Source organism: Thamnophis sirtalis, unplaced genomic scaffold (assembly GCF_051295495.1).
Source record: "Thamnophis sirtalis isolate CommonGarterSnake01/CBP01778 unplaced genomic scaffold, rThaSir2_p1.2 scaffold_4, whole genome shotgun sequence".
NCBI lineage: Eukaryota > Metazoa > Chordata > Lepidosauria > Squamata > Natricidae > Thamnophis > Thamnophis sirtalis.
This window is the reverse complement of record NW_028261384.1, coordinates 8,504,093-8,524,752: the sequence shown is the minus strand read 5'-3', so window position 1 is coordinate 8,524,752 and position 20,660 is coordinate 8,504,093. Positions and strand designations below refer to the sequence as shown.

The window sequence follows — 20,660 nt, the reverse complement described above, 5'->3', positions numbered from 1 at the left end:
ATTCTTGCTTTAGCTAATTTTATAAAGTTAAAGCAAGTTTGGCCCAAGGCTGTTTAGTCAAAAGCTACTCTAGAAGGAGGCAAGGGCAAAATTATTTTGTATTGTTGCAAAGAAAGCTACAGGAATATATCCTTCGAGACCCCCAAGTCAGCTCTTGAAACAAAGCAGAATGCATAAATTAAATTTCCTATCAACAGAAGACAAGTTTTATAGCTCAGAGTTGAACTGTGGAGTCCCTGATGCTCTCTGACCTTGGTTATTTTCTTGCAGACATTTCATTACCAAAGTAGGTAACATCATCAGTGCAAGTAAAGCAATAGGGTTTGCTCTGTCAGTGCTGGTGGGAGTGGATTTGGTGGTTCCTTGATTTGCCTGCTGCTTATTGCTTACTTACTTTTAATTGAGTTTGAGTTTATTGGTTTTGTATGCCGCCCACTCCCGAAGAACTCCGGGCGGCTTACAATAAAAGAGGAAGGGGAATAAATAAGACAATGCAAAATTTAAAATACAACAACATTCACAATTAAAGTGGGGCTGGATACTTCAACAGCCCCAGGCCTGCCGGAAAGCCAGAACTTAGTAGCTTTATGGAAGGCCGGGAGGGTAGTAAGGGTCCGGATCTCAACTGGGAGATCGTTCCAGAGGGTCGGAGCTGCAACAGAGAAGGCCCTCCCCCGGGGGGTTACCAGCCAGTATTGGCTGGCAGATGGAATCCGGAGGAGGCCAAGTCTGTGCGATCGAATCAGTCTTTGGGAGGTAATTGGCAGGAGACTTTGTTGTCTGAGATGATAGTTTCTTGTTTGCTTCTTGAATGTTGATCTAGTGTTAATCTTAGTATTAATGTCTGCTTATCTGAATGTTGATTGCTGGTGAGGAAGCCTTTTGGCCTTTTTGTTTCTTTTGTTATCTTTTTGTCTCTTTCAAATGGTATGAAGATGTTGTTTATCTCTATGTGCCTGTTGATGGCTAATTCTCCTATCTCCACCACCCCCCCCCCCCCAAAATACACCTCACAAGAACTGGGAAAACTGCACTGATGGTAATGACAATTTTTGCTACAGAATTTTGAGGGAGTGATTGGGAATGGGGTTAAATTAAAATTAAACTGGTAAGGACAACGATGCAATCTAAATCTTGCCCTTTCTATATGTCTCTGCTCTGCACAATGCACATTAAAAATTGATGGGGCTTCAGTTGTACCCTTATTTTGATAGTTTGCATTCCCCTCCACCTTCTAGAAATGCCTTTGCTTGGAGGATTGCTATAGCGCAGGGGTCTACAAATTTGGCAACTTTACGACTTGTTGAGTTCAATTCCAGAATTCCCCAGCCAGCATGGGTGATTGCGGAATTCTGGGAGTTGAAGTCCACAAGTCTTAAAGATCCAAATTTGGGAGCCCATATTATATAGGGGCTTCTACAATGTGCCTGGAAGGAAAATTCAAGACCTGTAATTTGCTACCTCCGGTCCTAGAACTGCAATGAATAGCCATCTTTACATTAACCTGATTAATTTCATTTTTGGAAGCATTCCACTCCCTACCTTCCCCTAAATAAATTTGGGAAGTCATCTCAGTCAATATTTAGCCACCATAATATAACTCCTTATTAATTCAATTAATTTTTAAATCACAAAAACAGTGCTTGTTCTTATCATTTTAATTGGCTGTTGGTCTGATTTTATTTGATCTGATAATTATTTTTAAAACGAATGGTTATTTCATTACTTTTAAAACCCTGAAAGCTCTTTTTTTAATATCATATGTTCAAAGAGTGTAGTTTGCTTTTATGGTCATCACAATCCACTTTGTTGCTAGAAAATGGACTTGGTGGGAAGAAAAGTAGGACATCAAAAGATCTGAAACGATGATATGGCATTTTAATTTTTCTGGCTCCAAACTGTGCCAATAGTTCAAATTCACTAGGTCTAGAATAAAATAGGATCTGTGGACAAGTGATTTGTCAAGCATCAGAAATTGTACTAATAGAAGGGAATCCTCTGTAGCTTGGGGTTGTGGGATCCTTAGTGCTCACTGAATTTGGTTGTTTTCTTGCAGACATTTCGTTATCAAACCAGATAATATAATCAACACTACAATAGAGTGAGGTTTGCAGAGAGGAGGAGGAGGAGGAGGAGGAGGAGGAGGAGGAGGAGGAGGAGGAGGACTATGCAGCCCTTGATGCTCTCTGAGCTTCATTGTTTTCTTGCAGAAATTTATTTAACAAACTAGGTAGTAGTATCATCAGTGTTATAAGGAAGTAAAGTTTGTTCTCTGTTTATATACAAGTGGTTTGCCTTGTCAATATTGGTGGGAATTGTTATTTTCAGTAGTTCCTTGCTGTAGTTTACTATTTGATTGTTTGAGTAGTTTCTTCATTGGGGTATTGTTTCCTTCCTGATTATTGATGTAGTATTAATCTTAGGTTTAATCTCTGTTTATATGGGTGTTATTGCTGGTGAGGAGGTGCTTTGTTCTTTTTCTTTCTTTTTTATCTTTTTAATTGCCTCTTTTGAATAGTATGTAGATGTTGTTTATGTCTATGTGTCTGTGGATGGCCAATTTGGTAGAGGGCCAGACTTCAAGGAATTCTCCAGTATTTCTGGGCTTGCTTGGGCTAAGATGCTCAGAGTTTCCCCGTTGAAGCAAGATGTTGAGACTCTAGAAAGAGTGCAGATAAGATAATAAGGGGGCGGGAGGCTAAAATATATGAAAAATGGTTGCAGGAATTGGGTATGTCTAGTTTAAGGAAAAGAAGGATTAGAGATAACATGATAGCAATGTTCCAATATCTAAGGGGCTGCGACAAAAAAGAAGGGATCAACCTATTCTCCAAAGCACCTGAAGGCAGGGCAAGAAGCAATGGGTGGAAAATATTTTAAGGAAAGAAGCAACTTAGAACTAAGGAGGAATTTCCTGACAGTTAGAACAATTAATCAGTAGAACAACTTTCCTCCAGAAGTTGTTGAATGCTCCAAAACTGAAAGTTTTAAAGAAGAGATGGGCAGCCATTTTTCTGAAATGGTACAGGGTTTCCTGCCTCAGCAGGGGGTTGGACTAGAAGACCTCCAAGGTCCCTTCCAACTCTGTTATTTTGTAGTCTATTCTGTTCATTCTGCCTCTGTGTTGTGCATTTAGGGAGTTTTCATCATGTCTTGGGTTTACACACATAACTGCCCTCTTGCTAGAAGGAAGACGTAGGGAGGGCAGATCACTCTCTGTGTCTTACCAAATTCTCTAAGTCTCTCTTTCAACCCTCTCCAAAGGCACCGTATTAGAGTAGAAACATCATTACTGTTCCATTTGATGCCTCTTCGTTTTCCTGGAAGCACTCTGCAATTTCCCCCACCTACTCCTTTTTATAAAGATGAGTAGGAAATTCAATACCTTTTCAAAAGAAACTTTAAAACAGCTCCACAAAAGAAAAGCATAAAAAAGAGACATGCTTTGAATTTTGTTAGAGCTCTTTGAGAATAACTGATTATAGCAGATTGCCCAATTACCGCTCAGGCCACACAAACTGCATCTTTCTAATCAACCGGAGAAAGAAAATTCAGAAAACAATTAAAGTCATTTCATGCCATCAATATATTTACTCCATATGGCAGCTTCATTTTGAAGATGATGTGGCAGACGGCTGGCACTCAATTGGGTTCCTCTCTGAATAAGATGTTGCTAACTCAAATGCCCTGCCAGGGGTTACCTCTTTTTCTTGCCTTCCCCTTATAGGTATTTTCTGAAATCTGTATGACAGGCAAGTGTTAGAAATTCTTATTTGGGTCTTCCCTCTATAATAAGCTGAAGTGTTATGAATTCAAAGTAGGTAACTCTGAAAGGTTTATACAGTTGATCAGGATTCTGATATCTCTTGACAAATGGTCTAAAGATTTTTAAGTTGAAATAACAAATAAAATTCAGGTCTTAGCAAGAGTTGTGGAAACCTTGATAAAGGAACCACAAGCTTGCAGTTGAACATGTGGTCATAATCATAAGATGCGGGCACAAGAATTTTTGTTACGTCTATACTTTATCGCTTACATGCTGTGTTCCTATTATGTAATTAAATGGAGCTAAGAAAGCTAACGGTAGTCCTCCTCTTACAACAGTTCATTTAGTGAACGTTCAAATTTACACCAGTACTGGAAAAAATGACATGACCATTTTCCACACTTATGTCTGTTGCAGCATCCTCATGGTCATGTGATCAAAATTCAGATGCTTGGCAACTGATTCATATTTATGACGGTTGCTGTGTCCTGGGGTCATGCAATTCCCTCTCGCGAGCTTCTGAAAGCAAAATCAATAGGGAAGCCAGACTTACTTAACATCTTAACAACGGCAGTGTTTCACTTAATAGGTGTGATCTGCTGCAGCAAATAAGGTCCTAAAACTGACACAGCTCACTTAATGACTGCATTGCTTAGTAATGAAAATTCCAGTCATAAATCAAGGACCACCTATTTTCTAAGGATTTTCCTACATTCATTTACATAGCAAAAGTAACTTTTGTTAAGTTGAGCTAATCTAACTTGCATTTCCTGAATTCCGATATGGATTTAAATTTTCTCTACCTAAACAACAAAGAGAAATCAGGGGACACATTGTCTTGTTTTGCATGCTGTGGCTGGTGTCATTTCCCCTTCCTGCCTTGGTTGTGTCTACACAACCAATAATACACCCCTTTTACATATGTAGCTTTCCCCACATTATTCCTCCCTTTTTGCAGGAGAGGCAAAATCTGTGATGTTTTAGAGTCCATTATCAAAGCACATCTTCGGGGATTCTCTCCTGGACAAAAATAGACTTTATTTGATGGATTACTGTAGCTTCTCTGATGCCCAGCTTTACAAGAAGAATTGGCTTCAGTAATTCACAGAGATGAAATGGTCTTGGCTCGCTACATACCTGAATCAAAGATCTGATTGGGCTAAAGTAAGAGGGGGGAAAGCTGCAAGGGTTAATTTAAAAGGAAAAGTGGTTTTAGCTGCCCTTTTAAATTACTTTTAGCATTCAGAAACAAACCTCACTTGACATGGGCTTCCCCTGACTAAGGATGGATCTGAATCTGTATATGTTCCTTTTATTGGTATGGATTTAAGAAGCTTTGCAAAATTCTTCAGAAGCAGGAAAAAAAGAACAATCTCAAGTCCAATGAAAGAGGTAGAAGTAAAATTGAAAGATAATCAATTAGATTTGGCATGCTGCCAAAAAGGTTCTCAAAATTTAGTTATGAAAAATTTGGATTTTTTTTTTAGCTTTGTATATCCAACTGTGTGTACAGATAGTCCTTGACCATTCGCTTGGTGACCATTTGAAATTACAATGGCACCACAAAAAAGTGATTTGCAACTGGTCCTAGCATTTATGACTGACATAATATCCATAGTAACATGGATGCTTGGCAACTGGCATTTATTTAGAATAATTGCAGCATCTTAGGATCATCCGATCACCATTTATGACCTTCCCAGCTGGCTTCTGACAAGCAAAGTCAATGGGGACAACCCCATGATTCACTTAGTAGCTGCAGTGATTTGCTTAATAACCATGGCAAATAAGTTTGTAAGTTTGGGCACGACTCATTTTACAACCACCTTGCTTAACAACAAAAATTGTGATCCCAGTTGTGATCATAAGTTGAGGCCTCCCTGTATGTCAATGAATTCCACCCACCCCAAGTTTTCTTTAAAAAGCCATTGAGGAGGTGAGTTGAAAGTTTTCAAAATTGGGGAAAGTTGTAATTTGGCTATTACAGATGGACAAGGATTTGCTTTTATTTTATTTTAACCAAGCAATGACCAATGTTTGCTGATTTCCTCAAAAAGAGATTGAGGAAAATTAAAGAACAAAGCAAAAGGCATTTGTTTGTCTATTCCTACTCTTGAATTACACACAAAAGGCATGGAGAGGCAGCCTAATTGAAATAAATAATAAAAGGCTGGGCTTGCCTCTCAACATAATGAGCCTGATATTCATTTATGAATATTTTTAGCCAGCTTTTATTCCGAGAGCGAGAAGGCAGCACTGCTTACTGCTTATCCTTACCTAACTATGATAATGAAAAATCAGGCCAGATTCACAGAGTAAACTTGGTGACTTTCACAACTAAGGTTACAAATTGAGGAGATTTGTACTTTGATGGAATTGGTCCAGTATGATCAACCTTGAATGACAGTGGAAAACCAAGGTATTAGGAAGAAAATTCCGACATGGGGCAAAAAATTCTTCCTTAGAAAATAAAAAAATATTGGACGGCTGCCTAACCTGGTAGAATAGGGAGTAGAAGAAGAGGATGCAGGTAACATTTTAATAGTCAGAGAGCCACTTTGGCCTAGTGGTTAAGGCACCAGGTAAGGAAGTGAGAGACTGTGAGTTCTAGTCCCGACTTAATCATGAAAGCCGGCTGGGTGACCTTGGACTAATCACCCGGACATAGTTCCTGTTCTGCCTTAGCCACAAAATCTAACTAGGTGACTAGGGCCAATCAGAACCCACCTCACAGGGTTGCTGTTATGGGAAAAACAGAGGGAGGAAGGAGGGTTAGATAAAATTGTCGCCTTAAGTTATTTGTAAAAATAATAAAGACTAAAGATACTAATAACTAAAATAAATCGGTGTTTTATAAGCGGTTATTTATTTATTTATTTATTAGAATTTATCAAACAAAAATGAGAACAAGAATAAAAGAATAAAAATACAGTGACAAGGATGATGGGCACGTAAATGCACTTATGCATGCCCCCCCCTTTCTATTAACTACACAATGTTCCATAAGAGAGACTTATCTTATGTGGCAATGATTTTGTAAGAATGCCCACATATTTCTAATATGCCCACTGGCTGTAAAATGTCTCAAATTCCTGCTCTGGTCAGTCAATTTTTAATTTTCATATACATTTTGACCAACTTGCTATGTGACACATTAATCCCTCTTAACCAAGCCTGGGTTGAGTTTACAACTGTTTCAGGTTGAAAGATGGGATAAAACAATTAACTACTTTTTTTTTTTAGTAGTCTTTGCTGCTGGATCACTCCATGACAATATGGCATCAGCAGAGTTATTTCTGAACTGAGCTGAATAGAAGGAATTTCTGAGGGGAAAAAGATAGCCTTTCTCTTCATGATGGTCCTTCCGTCAACTATGAAAAATAACTTAGTAGAAAAGGTAAGTGATCCACCTCCATTTCTCATTTATCTCCTTTCTCTTGAAGATATCAGAAAGAGAGGAAACCACAATCTTTCCATCTCACCTAAATCCCCCAAAATACAAAAAGAGATTTGCTTTCCTTTCTTCTGCTTCCAAAACTCTTTTCCCTCCCATGCCACGACTTCTAAAAAGCATGCTCCAAAGAAGCAGAACTTATTAATTTTAAATCAAGATTAGGGTTATGATTACGAAGACCCTCCGAGCTTTGTTTGGCTGAAGGAAAGGATAAAAATACAAGAGTAAATAAAGGATTTATCTTCCCTTAGCACCCGTGTGCAGGTCATAAAGGAAATAAGTTTTTGGTTGAGAATGATGATTAAAAAAAAAAAAAACACCAGGAAGTGTTAAGTGTGATTTAACTTTCTGCCTGGGTTTGTTATTCCTTATAATCCCAAACATGAAAAGGGAGCAAAAAAAAATGCCTTTTTGAAGGCAGATAAATTTAACATGCAAAAAAAAAAAAAAAGGGAAGATTTTTGAAGAGGACAATTTCAAGAATGCCAGGACAAATGTTTATGGGCTTAAATTAGAGTTGTTGATTAAGCATTATCTGGGCCTTCAAAAATTCTTTGGGTTGTTATGTTCATAGCAGAGTGATTGACAGTTGCCAGAGTCCAGCCAGCTCTGCAAATGCTTATGACTCTGTAGATGAGATTGATGCCTCCCTATGGAAAAGAGAACTACAGGTAGTCCTCAACTTACAATAGTTCATTTAGTGACCGTTCAGAGTTACAACAGCACTGAAAAAGTGACTTTTGACCATTTTTCACGCTTATGACCACTGCAGCATCCCCACAGTCATGTGATTTACATTCGGATGCTTGACAACTAATATTCATGATGGGGGAAATCAGATTCACTTAACAATCGTGTTACTAATTTAAGACCTGCAGTTATTCACTTAACAAATATGGCAAGAAAGGTTGTAAAATGGGGCAAATTACTTAAAATCACTTAACAAATTTCTCACTTAGCAACATAAATTTTGGACTCAATTGGGGTTGTAGGTTGAGGACTACCTGTATGCAAGATGTTTCCAAAATGAGCATGGATTGTCACTCTTAGTGAGGACTATCCATCTGCATAACTGGAACGAATCCTGCCTTAGTTCTCCAACTAACAACCGCACAGTTGCAAATGGATGATCTGTAGCTATAGGAGAAGAGCAGGCAGAGCTGGCAGGTGGGGTCAAATGTGTTATCAGCTTAGAGTCCTTAAGTTGCCACAAATGATCCAAGTCCAGCTTCCCTTGAATTCCTTTGGCCCTTAGCTAACGTCACTTTAATGCTGACTGAGAGTTGACTAGATTAATGTCAGGTGCAAAAGACTATATATGTTATGTTGAGAAGTTCAGAAGATTTATTGCTCAAAGCTATATGCAACAATATAGTCGACCCATGGTCAGCTCCAAATTGGCCTGAGATAAAAATCAATGGAATTCAAGGGGGGAGGCTCTTGTGGCAACATATTGATTCTAAGCTGATGACATGTTTAATTCTCCCCCCGCCCCCCAAAGCTCTGCTGCTTGCTCTTCTCTTACAGTAGCAGCTACTCTAAAAACTCTTGTTTTAAGACAGTGGCACTCCCCAATGCACACAGCTCTCCTCCTCCCAAAAACTGAGTGTTGGCCTAAGTCATTAATGTGCAAAATGTTCCCTGAGGCACTGCTGGGGGTGTCAAGAGTCCTATGGTTGATGGAAGAGCAGCAAAGATGGTTTGACAATGCTATTGTAACATGAGTATGACTTGCAGTACACACAAGTTCATCAACCTATCTCCCCCTCATCCTTTTTCCTCAGTCTTAGGAACTGATCAAAATGGGAAAATCATATATCAAATTCAAGCCCTCTGCTCTACAGCATCCAAGAAGAGGATAAAATTATTTTTCAGGGGCAATGAAGACTAGAATAATACCTCCCAATCCTTAGCAATGCTCAGCAGAAATACTTCATGGGGGTAGATCCCACCCTGCATTTGTTTCCCAATTACTATTATGTAATTTGATAAATGAAATTTGCTTTCAGAATTAGTTTTTTTTAAAAAAAATATGACATATAATTTTAAAAAAAATCAAAATGTTTTTAAACAAGAGAAAAGGTAAAATTGTCAGAAGGTGTAAAGTTTATTAAATTATGAAATAGCCAAGCTGCTTATAAATGATGACATGGTGTAATATGTGTTGTTATTCATCTCAGGTTTTATCTACCTATTTTTAAGAATTGCTAAGGCCTAGGTGGTTTTTACTATATCCTGATATGTAAAACCATTGAATTCAAAGAGGGTGTACTTTCCTTTTCACTTGAGCATACTATACAAGTTACTTACTTGCTTAGAAAATCTGAATTTGGGGAAAAGAAGGATGAAGAAGCCAATATGGTAAAAATACAGGCAAAAATAGAGATGATTAAAAACCTGAATAGTTGCAAAAAGTCCCCAGAGGTATGGGTATTTACTTTGGAGGACAGAATTCTCTGGGGTAGCACCTTACCCAGGAAGCCAACTAGCCTCAAAAATAAGAAGTGTATTCATCAGTAACTTTCAGAAAGTTGTTGGAAATCTAGCTGTATAAATAAGGTGCTGGAGATCCAGAGATGTGGTTAAGTAGGCACTTGCACATGTATGGAAAAATTGACTGTGGTTTTATGATATTGAAAGTTAGAGGATGGTTTAGTTATCGTTTATTGAAATTTATTTACATTTTGCTATACCTTATCCATTTCATTATTACTTTGAAAGCCCAACTAAAGTGGCAAAGATAAAGTTGTAATCAGTCAAACAAATACATCCATGTTAAGGCAGCTCCTTGCAAGTAAATTTTCTCCTAAAGTATTTTAGGCATGTAAGCAGCCAGTACAGGTGGTCCTCAACTTATGACATGTCACTTAGCAACCATTCAAAGTTACAAAATAAAGGTACTTATTGGGTGCAATGCTCCAATGGCGACAAACCTCTCCCTGTGATCAAATGACCACGATTTACAATACTTTTTGCCAGAAACTGCTTTTTACTACTGATTTTCTGCAAACGAAATGCCTATAGTGAAAAATAGCTTCCCTTAATGACCACTGCATTCACTTAACAACTACAAAAAAGGTCGTAAAAATCTGGCCTAGTCATTTAATGCTTGTGGCAACTTATAACCCTAGTTGCAGGCTCAATTACTGTCACAAGTTGAGGACTACTTGTATAATGACCATGGAACATGGAAGGTTTTCTAGAGTTACCTGCTAAAGCTCCTCTATGAAGAAGATGAGCGGTTAGAAAGTTTGATAAATAAATAAAATTATGAAAATCAAAATTCTTGTTCTTTTTCCGTCTTCAAACAAAAACTGACCAATCCGAAACTTTCTTCTACTGTTAAGGAGCCTGTTTTGTTCCCAACTAATCTGAGAAGCTTCCACTGTTTTAGAAGTAAACTAGGGATGGAAGTATTTCCTGACAACCTGTCTAAATTTGTTATCCTAAAATCTGAACATTGACCTTCTTTTAGCACCAACCTTTATTCATCCTTTTCTTCATGGAAATATTCTGACGAGCTAAATTCTTAAAGCCTGAACAGAGTTTTCAGAAAGAGAAATTCAGCATTTCTTGAGGACTGAATTGATGCAAAGTTCAACAAAGATCATTTTCCTACCAGGGACTTCCAGTGTCTTCATAGCAGCCATCACTGAAATAATATTATCTTCATTTCTACTATTTTGGGAGTCTGGAAAATACTGTAGGCTGCTTGTGAAAAAAATGACTTCAGAAAGATTTGTCTTAGGACAAAGGTCCTTGACTTACAACCATTGATTTAGTGACCGTTTGAAGTTACAATGGCACTGATAAAAGTGATATATGATCAGTCCTCACACATATGACCCTTTGAGTATCCCCATGGCCATATGATCAAAATTCAGGTGCTTGGCAATCCACATGTAATTACAGTGGTAGCATCCTGGAGTCATGAAATCACATTTGTGACCTTCCCATCTGGCTTCTGACTAGCAAAGGCAGGGCGGGGAGGGGGGGGGGGAAGCTGCCTTTGCTTAACAGTCACATGAATCGCTTAACAACTGCACTTAATAACCATGGCAAAAAAGATTGTAAAATTGGGCACAAGTCACTTCATAACCACTTTGTTAGCAACATTAGTTCTGGTCCCAATTATAGTTTTAAGTTGAGGCTCATATGGATGTTGAGAAGAGACTGGGGAGAAAGGAACGAGGGACTACATTATCGGGGAATTAAGCTTTTTCTAATTATTATAGTCATGGGGATTTTGTTTTCCCAATGTAGTATGAAATTTGGTTTCTTACAGTTCTAATTATGCCCAGTTTTAAGCTTCCCTGTTTACTGGTGAAAAGATCTGCCTCCTTGCCAGGTCACAGAAGATTGTAAGAAAGACCCTACGAAATCTCCACTGTAATATACGTGGTACTTTTGTCTCTCAAAGTCCAGTTCAGTTGCTGGAATTCTTGTAACCCTGTTTCTTTCTTCTGGATAAATCTTACTAAAGAGGAAAAAACAAAAAGATGCTAGAGAGGAAGTAAACTTACGTTTTTCTTCAAAACTACTTAAGGAAGGGGCGGCAATTGCAAACCATCGTGATTTCACATCACTAATGTACTTCTTATACTAAAGAAAAGTTGCTGAATCATGAGATCATTCAAACCTATATTTACATCCAGGTATCTAATTCCAGAGTGAAAAGGCAAATTTACTTAGATGAGATCTTACGTAGAATTTGTAAACATCTAATGCCATGGGCTCATTTTACACCACCCTAAGGAAGGTTAAGCCGTATTTAGCCAGCGATCTGTGCCCACCACTGCACTGCTGTACAATGACATCTGGAAAAGTAACGCGGTACTTACATCCACAATGAGGAAATCAAGCCAGCACCAAGCATTGGTGAAGTACTTCTTAAAGCCGTAGGCGACCCATTTCAGAAGCATTTCCAAAACAAAGATGTAAGTAAAGATTTTATCAGCATATTCCAGCATGGTTTTGATGTTCTTCCTTTCGTCCAAGTAGATGTCTTCAAAAGCCTGGGAGACAAAGTAGCATATTAAAGCATTTCCCATTGCAGATATTTTTTTTTGAAAAGAATAACAGAATAACTGAGTTGGGAGGGAACTTGGAGGTCCTCTAGTCCAACCCCCTGCTCAAGCAGGAGACCCTATACCACTTCAAACCAATGGTTGTCCAATCTCTTTGAAATCCTCCAGTATTGGAGCACCCACCAACTACAAGAGGCAAATTGTTCCCCTGGTTAATTCTTCTCCTTACTTCTAGGTTGGTTTTCTCCTTAATTAGTTTCCATCCATTACTTCTTGTCCTGCCCTCATGTGCCTTGGAGAATAGTTTGACTCCCTCTTCTTTGTGGCAGCCCCTGAGATATTGGAAGACTGCTGTCATGTCTCCCCTAGTCCTTCTTTTCATTAAACTAGACATACCCAGTTTCTGCAACCGCTCTTCATATGTTTTAGTCTCCAGTCCCCTAATCATTTGTTGTTCTTCTCTTCACTCTTTCTACAGTTGGAAGGGAACTTGGAGGTCTTCTACTCCAACCCCTTACTCAAGCAGGAGATCAGTTTTCAGCCCCAGTGTTGCATATTTTTATTTGACCAACAACTGTTTTTCATTCTTACTCAAAGATCCTACTTACCTACTGGTACTGAATTGTCTAAATCAGGGGTGTCCATCCTTAGCAACTTTAAGACTTGTAGGCTTCAATCCCAAAATTCACCACCCAGTCATTCTGGGAGTCAAAGTCCACAAGTCTTAACGTTGACAAGATTGAACACTTCTGACCTCAACTGAGATGTTTTCTAATTCTTCAACTAAGGGAGAGAATTCAGGGTCTCTAATTAACAACTCATCCCCAAATAAAGGATTTCCTAAAATGACGTATTCATCCCTTTATGACAACAAAAGACAGTTATAAATCTTGACTCTTTCTTCAAAACCAGCAAAGGGTAGTGTTTTCCATCATATCTAAGGGGAACCACATACTGAGATAATAACACAAATCACATGTAATTTTTTTTTATAAAAAAGGGGAGGAAATTGTAGGTTTTATATTCACCAAAGCTCCGCTGCTGAGAAGAATCATGAAAATGATGAACGTCTCAAACCAACTGTGTTCAACGATTTGATAGCAGGTTTTCCTCAGGCGCCACCAAACTTTGCCAGGGAATTTTGTGACATCCACTGTACAGCATGGGAGAATATGGACACAAGCTAAAAAAAAAAAAAAGACAAAAAGGCAGAAGAATCACTTTAATATTGTGGACTTACAACCACAATTGAGTCCAAAATTCATTAAGCAAGATATTCGTTAAGTGAATTTTGCCCCGTTTTATATCCTTTCTTGCCACAGTTGTTAAGTGAATCACTGCAGTTGTTGTTAGTGAAACAGCTATTAAGTTGATCTGGCTTCCCCGTTGACTTTGCTTGTTGGAAGGTCGCAAAAGGGCACTGCAACCGTCATCAATACAAATCAGTTTCCAAGCATCTAAATTTTGACCATGTGACCATGGGGATAATGCAAAGGTCATAAGTATGAAAAATTACAGTAAGTCACTTTTTTCAGTGCCACTGTAATTTCGAATGGTCACTAAATGAACTGTTGCAAGTCAAGGGCTACTTGTAGTGAAATAGCTTTATTTATTTATTTAGCTTATATGCCACCCATCTCTCCTAGAGGCGAATCTAGGCGGCTTACATTCAATAAAAACAATATGAAATCAAAAGATTAAAATAGCAAACAGTAACACTAACAAATGGTTTAACATTGACAAAGATGGGAAAGAAGGTAGCAAGTTGCAAAGAAGGGGGGCGATGGGGGTCTTATCTTAGTCCATTAATCACCTCCAGAATGTCACATCCCCATTGGGACCCCAGGCCAGGTGGCAGAGCCTGGTCTTCAGACCCTTCCAGAAGACCAAAGGATGGGTGCAGATCTCATCTAGGGACGCACAAGGTTCCAAAGGATGGGAGCCTCAGCAGAAAAGGCTCTTCCAAAATTCCTTGGCCGGGGATGTCTGCAGCAGGCCCCTTCTGCCAGTGCAGGTGAGGCGGGCCAGTCCCATTGGGGTGAGATGGTTCCTCAGACACCTTGGATCCATGCCATCAAGGGCTTTAGAGTTAAGGACCAAGACCATAAATTGGACCCAGAAGCAAACCAATGTCGCTCATGCAATGGAGGTTTTATGGACCACTTTAGGGCCCCCAGGAACTATGCAGGTAGTCCTTGATTCAGGACCACAATTGAGCCCAACATTTCTGTTGCTAATCGAGACATTTGCTAAGTGAATTTTGCCCCATCTTACGATCTCTCTTGCCACAGTTGTTAAGTGAATTGCAGTTGTTAAGTTAGTAACACGGTTATTAAGTGTCATTTCCCACTGACACTGCTTGTCAAAGAATCACCAAAGGATCACATGACCCCTGCAACTGCCATAAATATGAACCAGTTGCCAAGCTTTCAAATTTTGATCACATGACCATGGAGATGCTGCAATGGCCGTGAGTGTGAAAAATGGTCATGTCACTTTTTTTCCTGCTTGAGCACAAGGTTGAACTAGTTCTCCCAGGTTCTGTCCAACTCTGTTGTTGTTTTTTGTTATTCTGTTTTGTTGTTTTTTTCAGTGTCCTTATGACATTGAACAGTCTGTTGTAAGTCAAGGACTACCTGTATACATCCCTTTCTTTTTTAACGACATGCCTTAATTTTTGTGGCTTATTACTTCTTATTCCTTTTCTCTGCTCTGTCCAATGCTGATACCCAAAGGGGAGTAGAATGACAGGCATGTATGGGACTGAAGGACAGACTCCCTGAAGCATAGGCATCATAGGTATGTTTTGTTTGGCAGCTGGTTTTGTGTGAACAAAGCAAGTTTGAAATTGGCCGATGTGGCTGACAGACTGTGCATCCTTGAGCTAAATCAACTATCCTGCCCCTTTGAAGGTTGCTGATGAGAACTAATGCCTTACTGGGCTCCAGTTATCCTAGCTCCAGTTTTCTTGCAAATATTTCTTATAATTCATTGGTATTAACTGCTCCAGACTGTGTGATGGGCAATCATTCTGGGAATAAAAGTAAGCATTTTAATGCAATTTAAAAGTAACATGCACAATTTTCTCATAGATTCTCCTTTTTAATCCTTCTTTCCTCCTTACAGTCCTTTCCCTTAAGCACATCTATTTCATTGTAGGGGGGGGGGATGATCTTATATGACATCACAATAAAATCTGCCATGGGACAATGACATATTGTGTGTGCATCTGAATGGATGGATGAATGAAAGAGAGAGAGAGAGAGAGAGAGAGAGAGAGAGAGAGAGAGAGAGAGAGAGAGAGAGAGAGAGAGAGAGAGAGAATGGAGTGTATTTTAAAATAGCAGGCTTTTACGGCTATGAAAAAGAAAGATAATGCTAGGTTGTCATAGAACGGGAGGCCTTGATCAGACAAATATTTGCAGACGTACTCAGGATATTTTAGAGAACTTCCAAGACCATCCTTTCTCCTGGTATATTTTTTCATACTGTTTCCATCACCGTATGAACAATGCAATGTTCAACACTTCTGAAGTGTTCCCAGACTGATAATGCCAAGGTAAACAAATACATATATACCCTTACTTGGAAATCTGAAGGGATGGTCAAAAAAAGGGCTGAGCAAGAAATAATGGATGGAAACTTATCTAAGAGAAAAGCAACCTAGAATTAAGAAGAAATTTCCTGACATTGGGAACAATTAATGAGTTAATTGTTCCCAATTAATTGCCTCCAGAGCCAAGGTGGCGCAGTGGTTAAATGCAACACTGCAGGCTACTGCTAGATCAGCAGGTCAGCGGTTCAAATCTCACCGGCTCAGGGTTGACTCAGCCTTCCATCCTTCCGAGGTGGGTAAAATGAGGACCCAGATTGTTGGGGGCAATATGCTGACTCTCTGTAAACCGCTTAGAGAGGCCTGAAAGGCCTATGAAGCGGTATATAAGTCTACTGCTATTGCTATTGCTATTGCTATTGTGGGTGTTCCATCACTGTAGGCTTTTTACAATACAATACAATACAATAGCAGAGTTGGAAGGGACCTTGGAAGGGACCAACCCCCAGACAAATGGCTATCCAACATCTTCTTAAAGACTTCCAGTGTTGGGGCATTCACAACTTCTGGAGACAAGCTTTTTAAGAAGGGACTAGAGACAGCCACTTGTCTAAAATAGTATAGGTTCTCCTGCTTGAGCAGGGGGGTGGACTAGAAGACCTCCAAGGTCCTTTCCAACTCTGTTATTTTGTATTCTGTATGCTACAACCACATAGGTGGCATGCATGTATTGTAAAAAAAAAAAGGAGGGCTTCTCACATGTGATTCTAGTCACTTGACTTTTGTGACCCCCTACGGACACCCTTATACACTTATTAACATAGGCTAACCAGTTTGGTTACAAATGGGGATTAGGAAATTAACTTTTAAAATTAAATGGAAGCCGTGGAGCATGGAATCAAAATCTACCAAGCTTACCCATGGCTTTCAATTCAGCACCATTTAAATATTTTTCCATGGTCCACTTAAGAGACTGGAAGTAAGTCATAATGAAGGTTAATGCCGGAAACATCCCAAAGAAGCACGGCTTTTGGAAGGTAAGCAAGGGAAAAATGGATTTTTCTTCCAATTGATTTCTTGGAATTAGGTCTCGCCCACCTCCAGCTTGCCAGTTGCACCACGTTGTTTGGTCTCTGGAGATGTCACTACAGAACATTGCCCTTAGCTTCGTTTTGGTCACCATATTTGGTGGTGCAAAGGTAAAACATCAGGCACATTTTAAAGAAAGGGACAATTCCCTAGGTACACCTGTCAAGAGTCATGATGCATCGCTGGGTTCTTCAGGCCAGTCTGGAGAGATATAACACCTCTTCTTGAACCCAGTGATGGAGCATCCACAACTTCTGGAGGCAAGCCATTCCACTGGTTAATTGTTCTCAGGAAACTTCTCAATTCTAGGTTGGATCTCTCTTTAATGGTCTTCCACCCGTTACGTCTTATCCTGCCCTCAAGTGCAGATGGGAGTTTTAAATGGGAAATTTTGTTCTCTCAACAGCAGGGCCATTGATTGCTGCCCTCAGCAGTTGCTGTGCACTCCTAAGCCAACCCTTTGAATAACTTTGTGTAGTGTTTGTTGTTGAGGCAAGGGAGCTCTGGGTTCCCATGACTGAGGGAGGGGGTCTTGCTCTAAGGAAGGTGCTGTCTTCCTTAGAGCAAGAAAGGGTCTCAGACAACACCCACTCTACTTTCATTGCGATGGAAAAATTTAAGGGAAACTGAATGGGCAAATGAATCACAAAAATAGTCAGAGATAGGACCTAAATATTTGAATAAATATGTCACCTGCACCTCTCATGTGATATATGAGATTCCAGGTGATTTCCGGTGATTTCAGGTAGTAGCACAGGGAAGAAAAGTTCTATGGAATCAATAATTTGTTTAAGAACACATCAAATGTCCTACCATCATTTTTTGAAAATGGTCATCTAAGGCGGACCAGGGAAACTAAAACTGTCTCCTATGAAAGGATCCATTTCCTATAAAATGATGCCTTGACTGAAATTCTTGAAGCTATTGAGTAATCTAATAGCAGAAATAGAAAAGCTCCGGGGTCAAATTCTTGCTAGAGAATCAATCAGCAGAGACTAACCTTGGTTCAACCACCAAACTGAAGTCACTGTAGGTAATCCATATTGCCCAGGAAACTGATGGACTGGTAAAGTAATTTAGTACCTTTCCCAAGCAAGGTACTTAGTAATTACTGTAAGTGGTTTCCTTTTCTGAGCTGTGGTGGTGCAGTGGTTAGAATGCAGTATTGCAGGCTAACTCACTGCTCACAGCCAGGAGTTTGATCCTGATAGGTTGGAGATTGAATCAGTCTTCCGTTCTTCCGAGATCGGTAAAATGAGGACCCAGATTATTGAGGGCAATAGACTAACATTGTCAACTGCTTAGCAAGGGCTGTAAAGCACTATAACGCAGTATATAAGCCTAAGTGCTATTGCTATGTGACTATGGGTTTTGAAGAGAAGCATTTGGAAAGAAAACCTCCAAGAATTGCATGGATACAAGGAATGGCCTTGAGGAAAGGAGGAAGAGCTACTACAAAGGTAAAAGTCAGATATAAGAAACTTGAATCCCGGGCAGTACTGTAGAAAATGACTTACATAAGACTCCCCCTTTAATCTCAGAAAGGTAAAAGGGAGGACAGAAGAAGTGAATTCACACTTGCAAGAGTCTGTTAAAATATCTTTGTAATAAAAATATAGGCCTGCGTGACTTTGGTTTACCCTAAAGGGCTGACAGTTGCATATACCCAAAGATTCACCTCTGCTATACAGGTATTCCCTGACTTACAACAGTTCATCTAGTGACTGTTCACAGTTACAACAGCACTGAAAAAAGTTACTTATGACCATTTCACAATTACGATCCTTGTAGTATCCTCGTGATCATGTGATCAAAATTCAGATGCTTGGCAACAGCTTCACGCTTACGACGGCTGTTGTGTCCTAAGGTCACGTGACCCCCCCCCCCCTTTGCAGCCTTTTGATCAGCAAAGTCAATGGAGAAGCCAGATTCACTTAACAACAGGATTACTAACTTATTACCTGCCATGATTCACATAACAACTGTAGCAAGAAAGGTCTTAAAGTGCAGGTAAAAGTCACGTCTCAAATGCCTCACTTAGCAACATAAACCTGGGCTCAATTGTGGTCATCAGTTGGGGACTACCTGTATTTTGACATTTTCCATCAAATGCATTAATGTTTGGCTGCTTCATGGAAGCAAAACCACAAAGAAAATCTCAGATCTCAGGGCCTCTCCCTGTCCTGTGGGGCTTCTGTTATCTCCTTCAATCATTTTTCACATCCTATCTCTGGCAGTTATCTCCAAGTAATCCCCTCGGAGCAGGCTTGTTCCCAAGTTAAATAATCCTTGGGGATGTGTATGCTTGCAGCTTTCTGACAGCTCATCACATCTTAGTCCCTATCTTGATTCTCCCATTTCCTGCTTCCACTCATAGCTCCCCAGGGAACAATCAGCTGCAATGGAACTTCATGCCTTTTGAGTAATTGCGTATATTAGAAGGAGAATTAACAGTATTTTTCTCGGGTCTCATCTTTGTATTTTATTGGCAAGTAGAAGTGGGCTTCCCCCAAATCTGAAATGCTTTAGTCTTAAAAAAACATAAATTGTCACATCCTTTTATGCAATCAGCTAAAGGTTACAGAAAATGGCTGCAGATCACCAGGTTGGGAGGAGAGGAACTGGTGGGGAAACATAGGTTTTATTGTCTAAAGAACATCTCCATTTTTCTGCAAGTAATCCTGTTAGGAGAATTAAGCAAGTTCAATAATAAAAATTAAAGAAAACATGGTGAGAAAAGAGGGTGAAATTTACTGCTAGCCTGCAATTAAAGCAAAAGGCAAGAGAATAAATAGTCCAGAAAATGTAGACTTAGGGAAACTGTCCATGTTATTATTATTTTTTACCAAATTGGGGTGCCTCAACTAAGAAGTCCCTGCTGCCCATAAAATCTATGAGAGAAGAGATTCCTTGGTGAACCCTGCACTGAATTAGGTGAGGAGCAAGCAAGAGATTGATTCAAAGTAATCTCACTGGAGACAGTGGTTAAGGGATTGGGCAGGATCTAGGAGACTTGGGTACAAGCCCTCCTTCAGTCATGGAAGCTACGGGAGTAACTTTAAGCCATCTATTATCTCATTCATCCTCATATATCCCATAGTTGTGTTACTCTGGGGGGAAATTGAGGGACAGAATGCTACATATGCTACCTTCAGCTCTTGGGAAAAGGCTAGGGGTATCCTTCTATCTATCTATCTATCTATCTATCTATCTATCTATCTATCTATCTATCTATCTATCTATCTTTCTATCTATCTATCTATCTCTGCTTATCTGGGTGTTGATTGCTAGTGAGGTGTTTTTATCTTTTTGTTACTTTATCTTTTTTATCTCTTTTGAATGGTATGTAGATGTTGTTTATCACTGTGTGCCTGTTGATTGCTTATTTGTTTGAGTGCCAAGCTCCAGAACTTCTGTGACATTTTTGGACTTGGTTTGGTCTAGGATGCTCAGAGTTTTCCAGCTGAAACTATGGTTAAATCTAGGACTAGGGAAACGTCTTCCAACAGCACTGGCTCAATGGCCTTGAAACAGAGATGAGCACCCCCCCCCCCAGAATCGGCAATGACTAGAGAAATAAAATCCTCAGAGACTCCTTTACTCTTTTTTTTTTAGCGCACAAATGCTTATCTCGGTTTTGGTGCTGGAACTCTCGATTTGAAGCAGAATTTCAATGAATTTGAAATGTTTGAGTGGGTCGTTCTCATATTTATTCTACCTGCTTTAATCCATTAAATGTTTAAGGAACATTTTTGTTCACATTCCTGGGGT

At 39.4% G+C, this 20,660-nt stretch overlaps 1 protein-coding gene across 7 annotated transcripts in view; it reads right to left on the bottom strand.

Annotated features, from left to right (window-relative positions):
• Positions 1-20,660, bottom strand: part of LOC106545622 (sodium channel protein type 5 subunit alpha) — a 351,125-nt gene that overhangs the window by 45,378 nt on the left and 285,087 nt on the right. For all 7 annotated transcript variants that reach the window (XM_087712437.1, XM_087712436.1, XM_087712435.1 and 4 more), the window contains 2 exons: positions 13,276-13,430; positions 12,062-12,235 (listed from right to left, as the gene is read on the bottom strand). In XM_087712437.1, the coding sequence (XP_087568563.1) occupies positions 12,062-12,235; positions 13,276-13,430 (329 nt within the window). The remainder of the gene's footprint in view (positions 1-12,061; positions 12,236-13,275; positions 13,431-20,660) is intronic.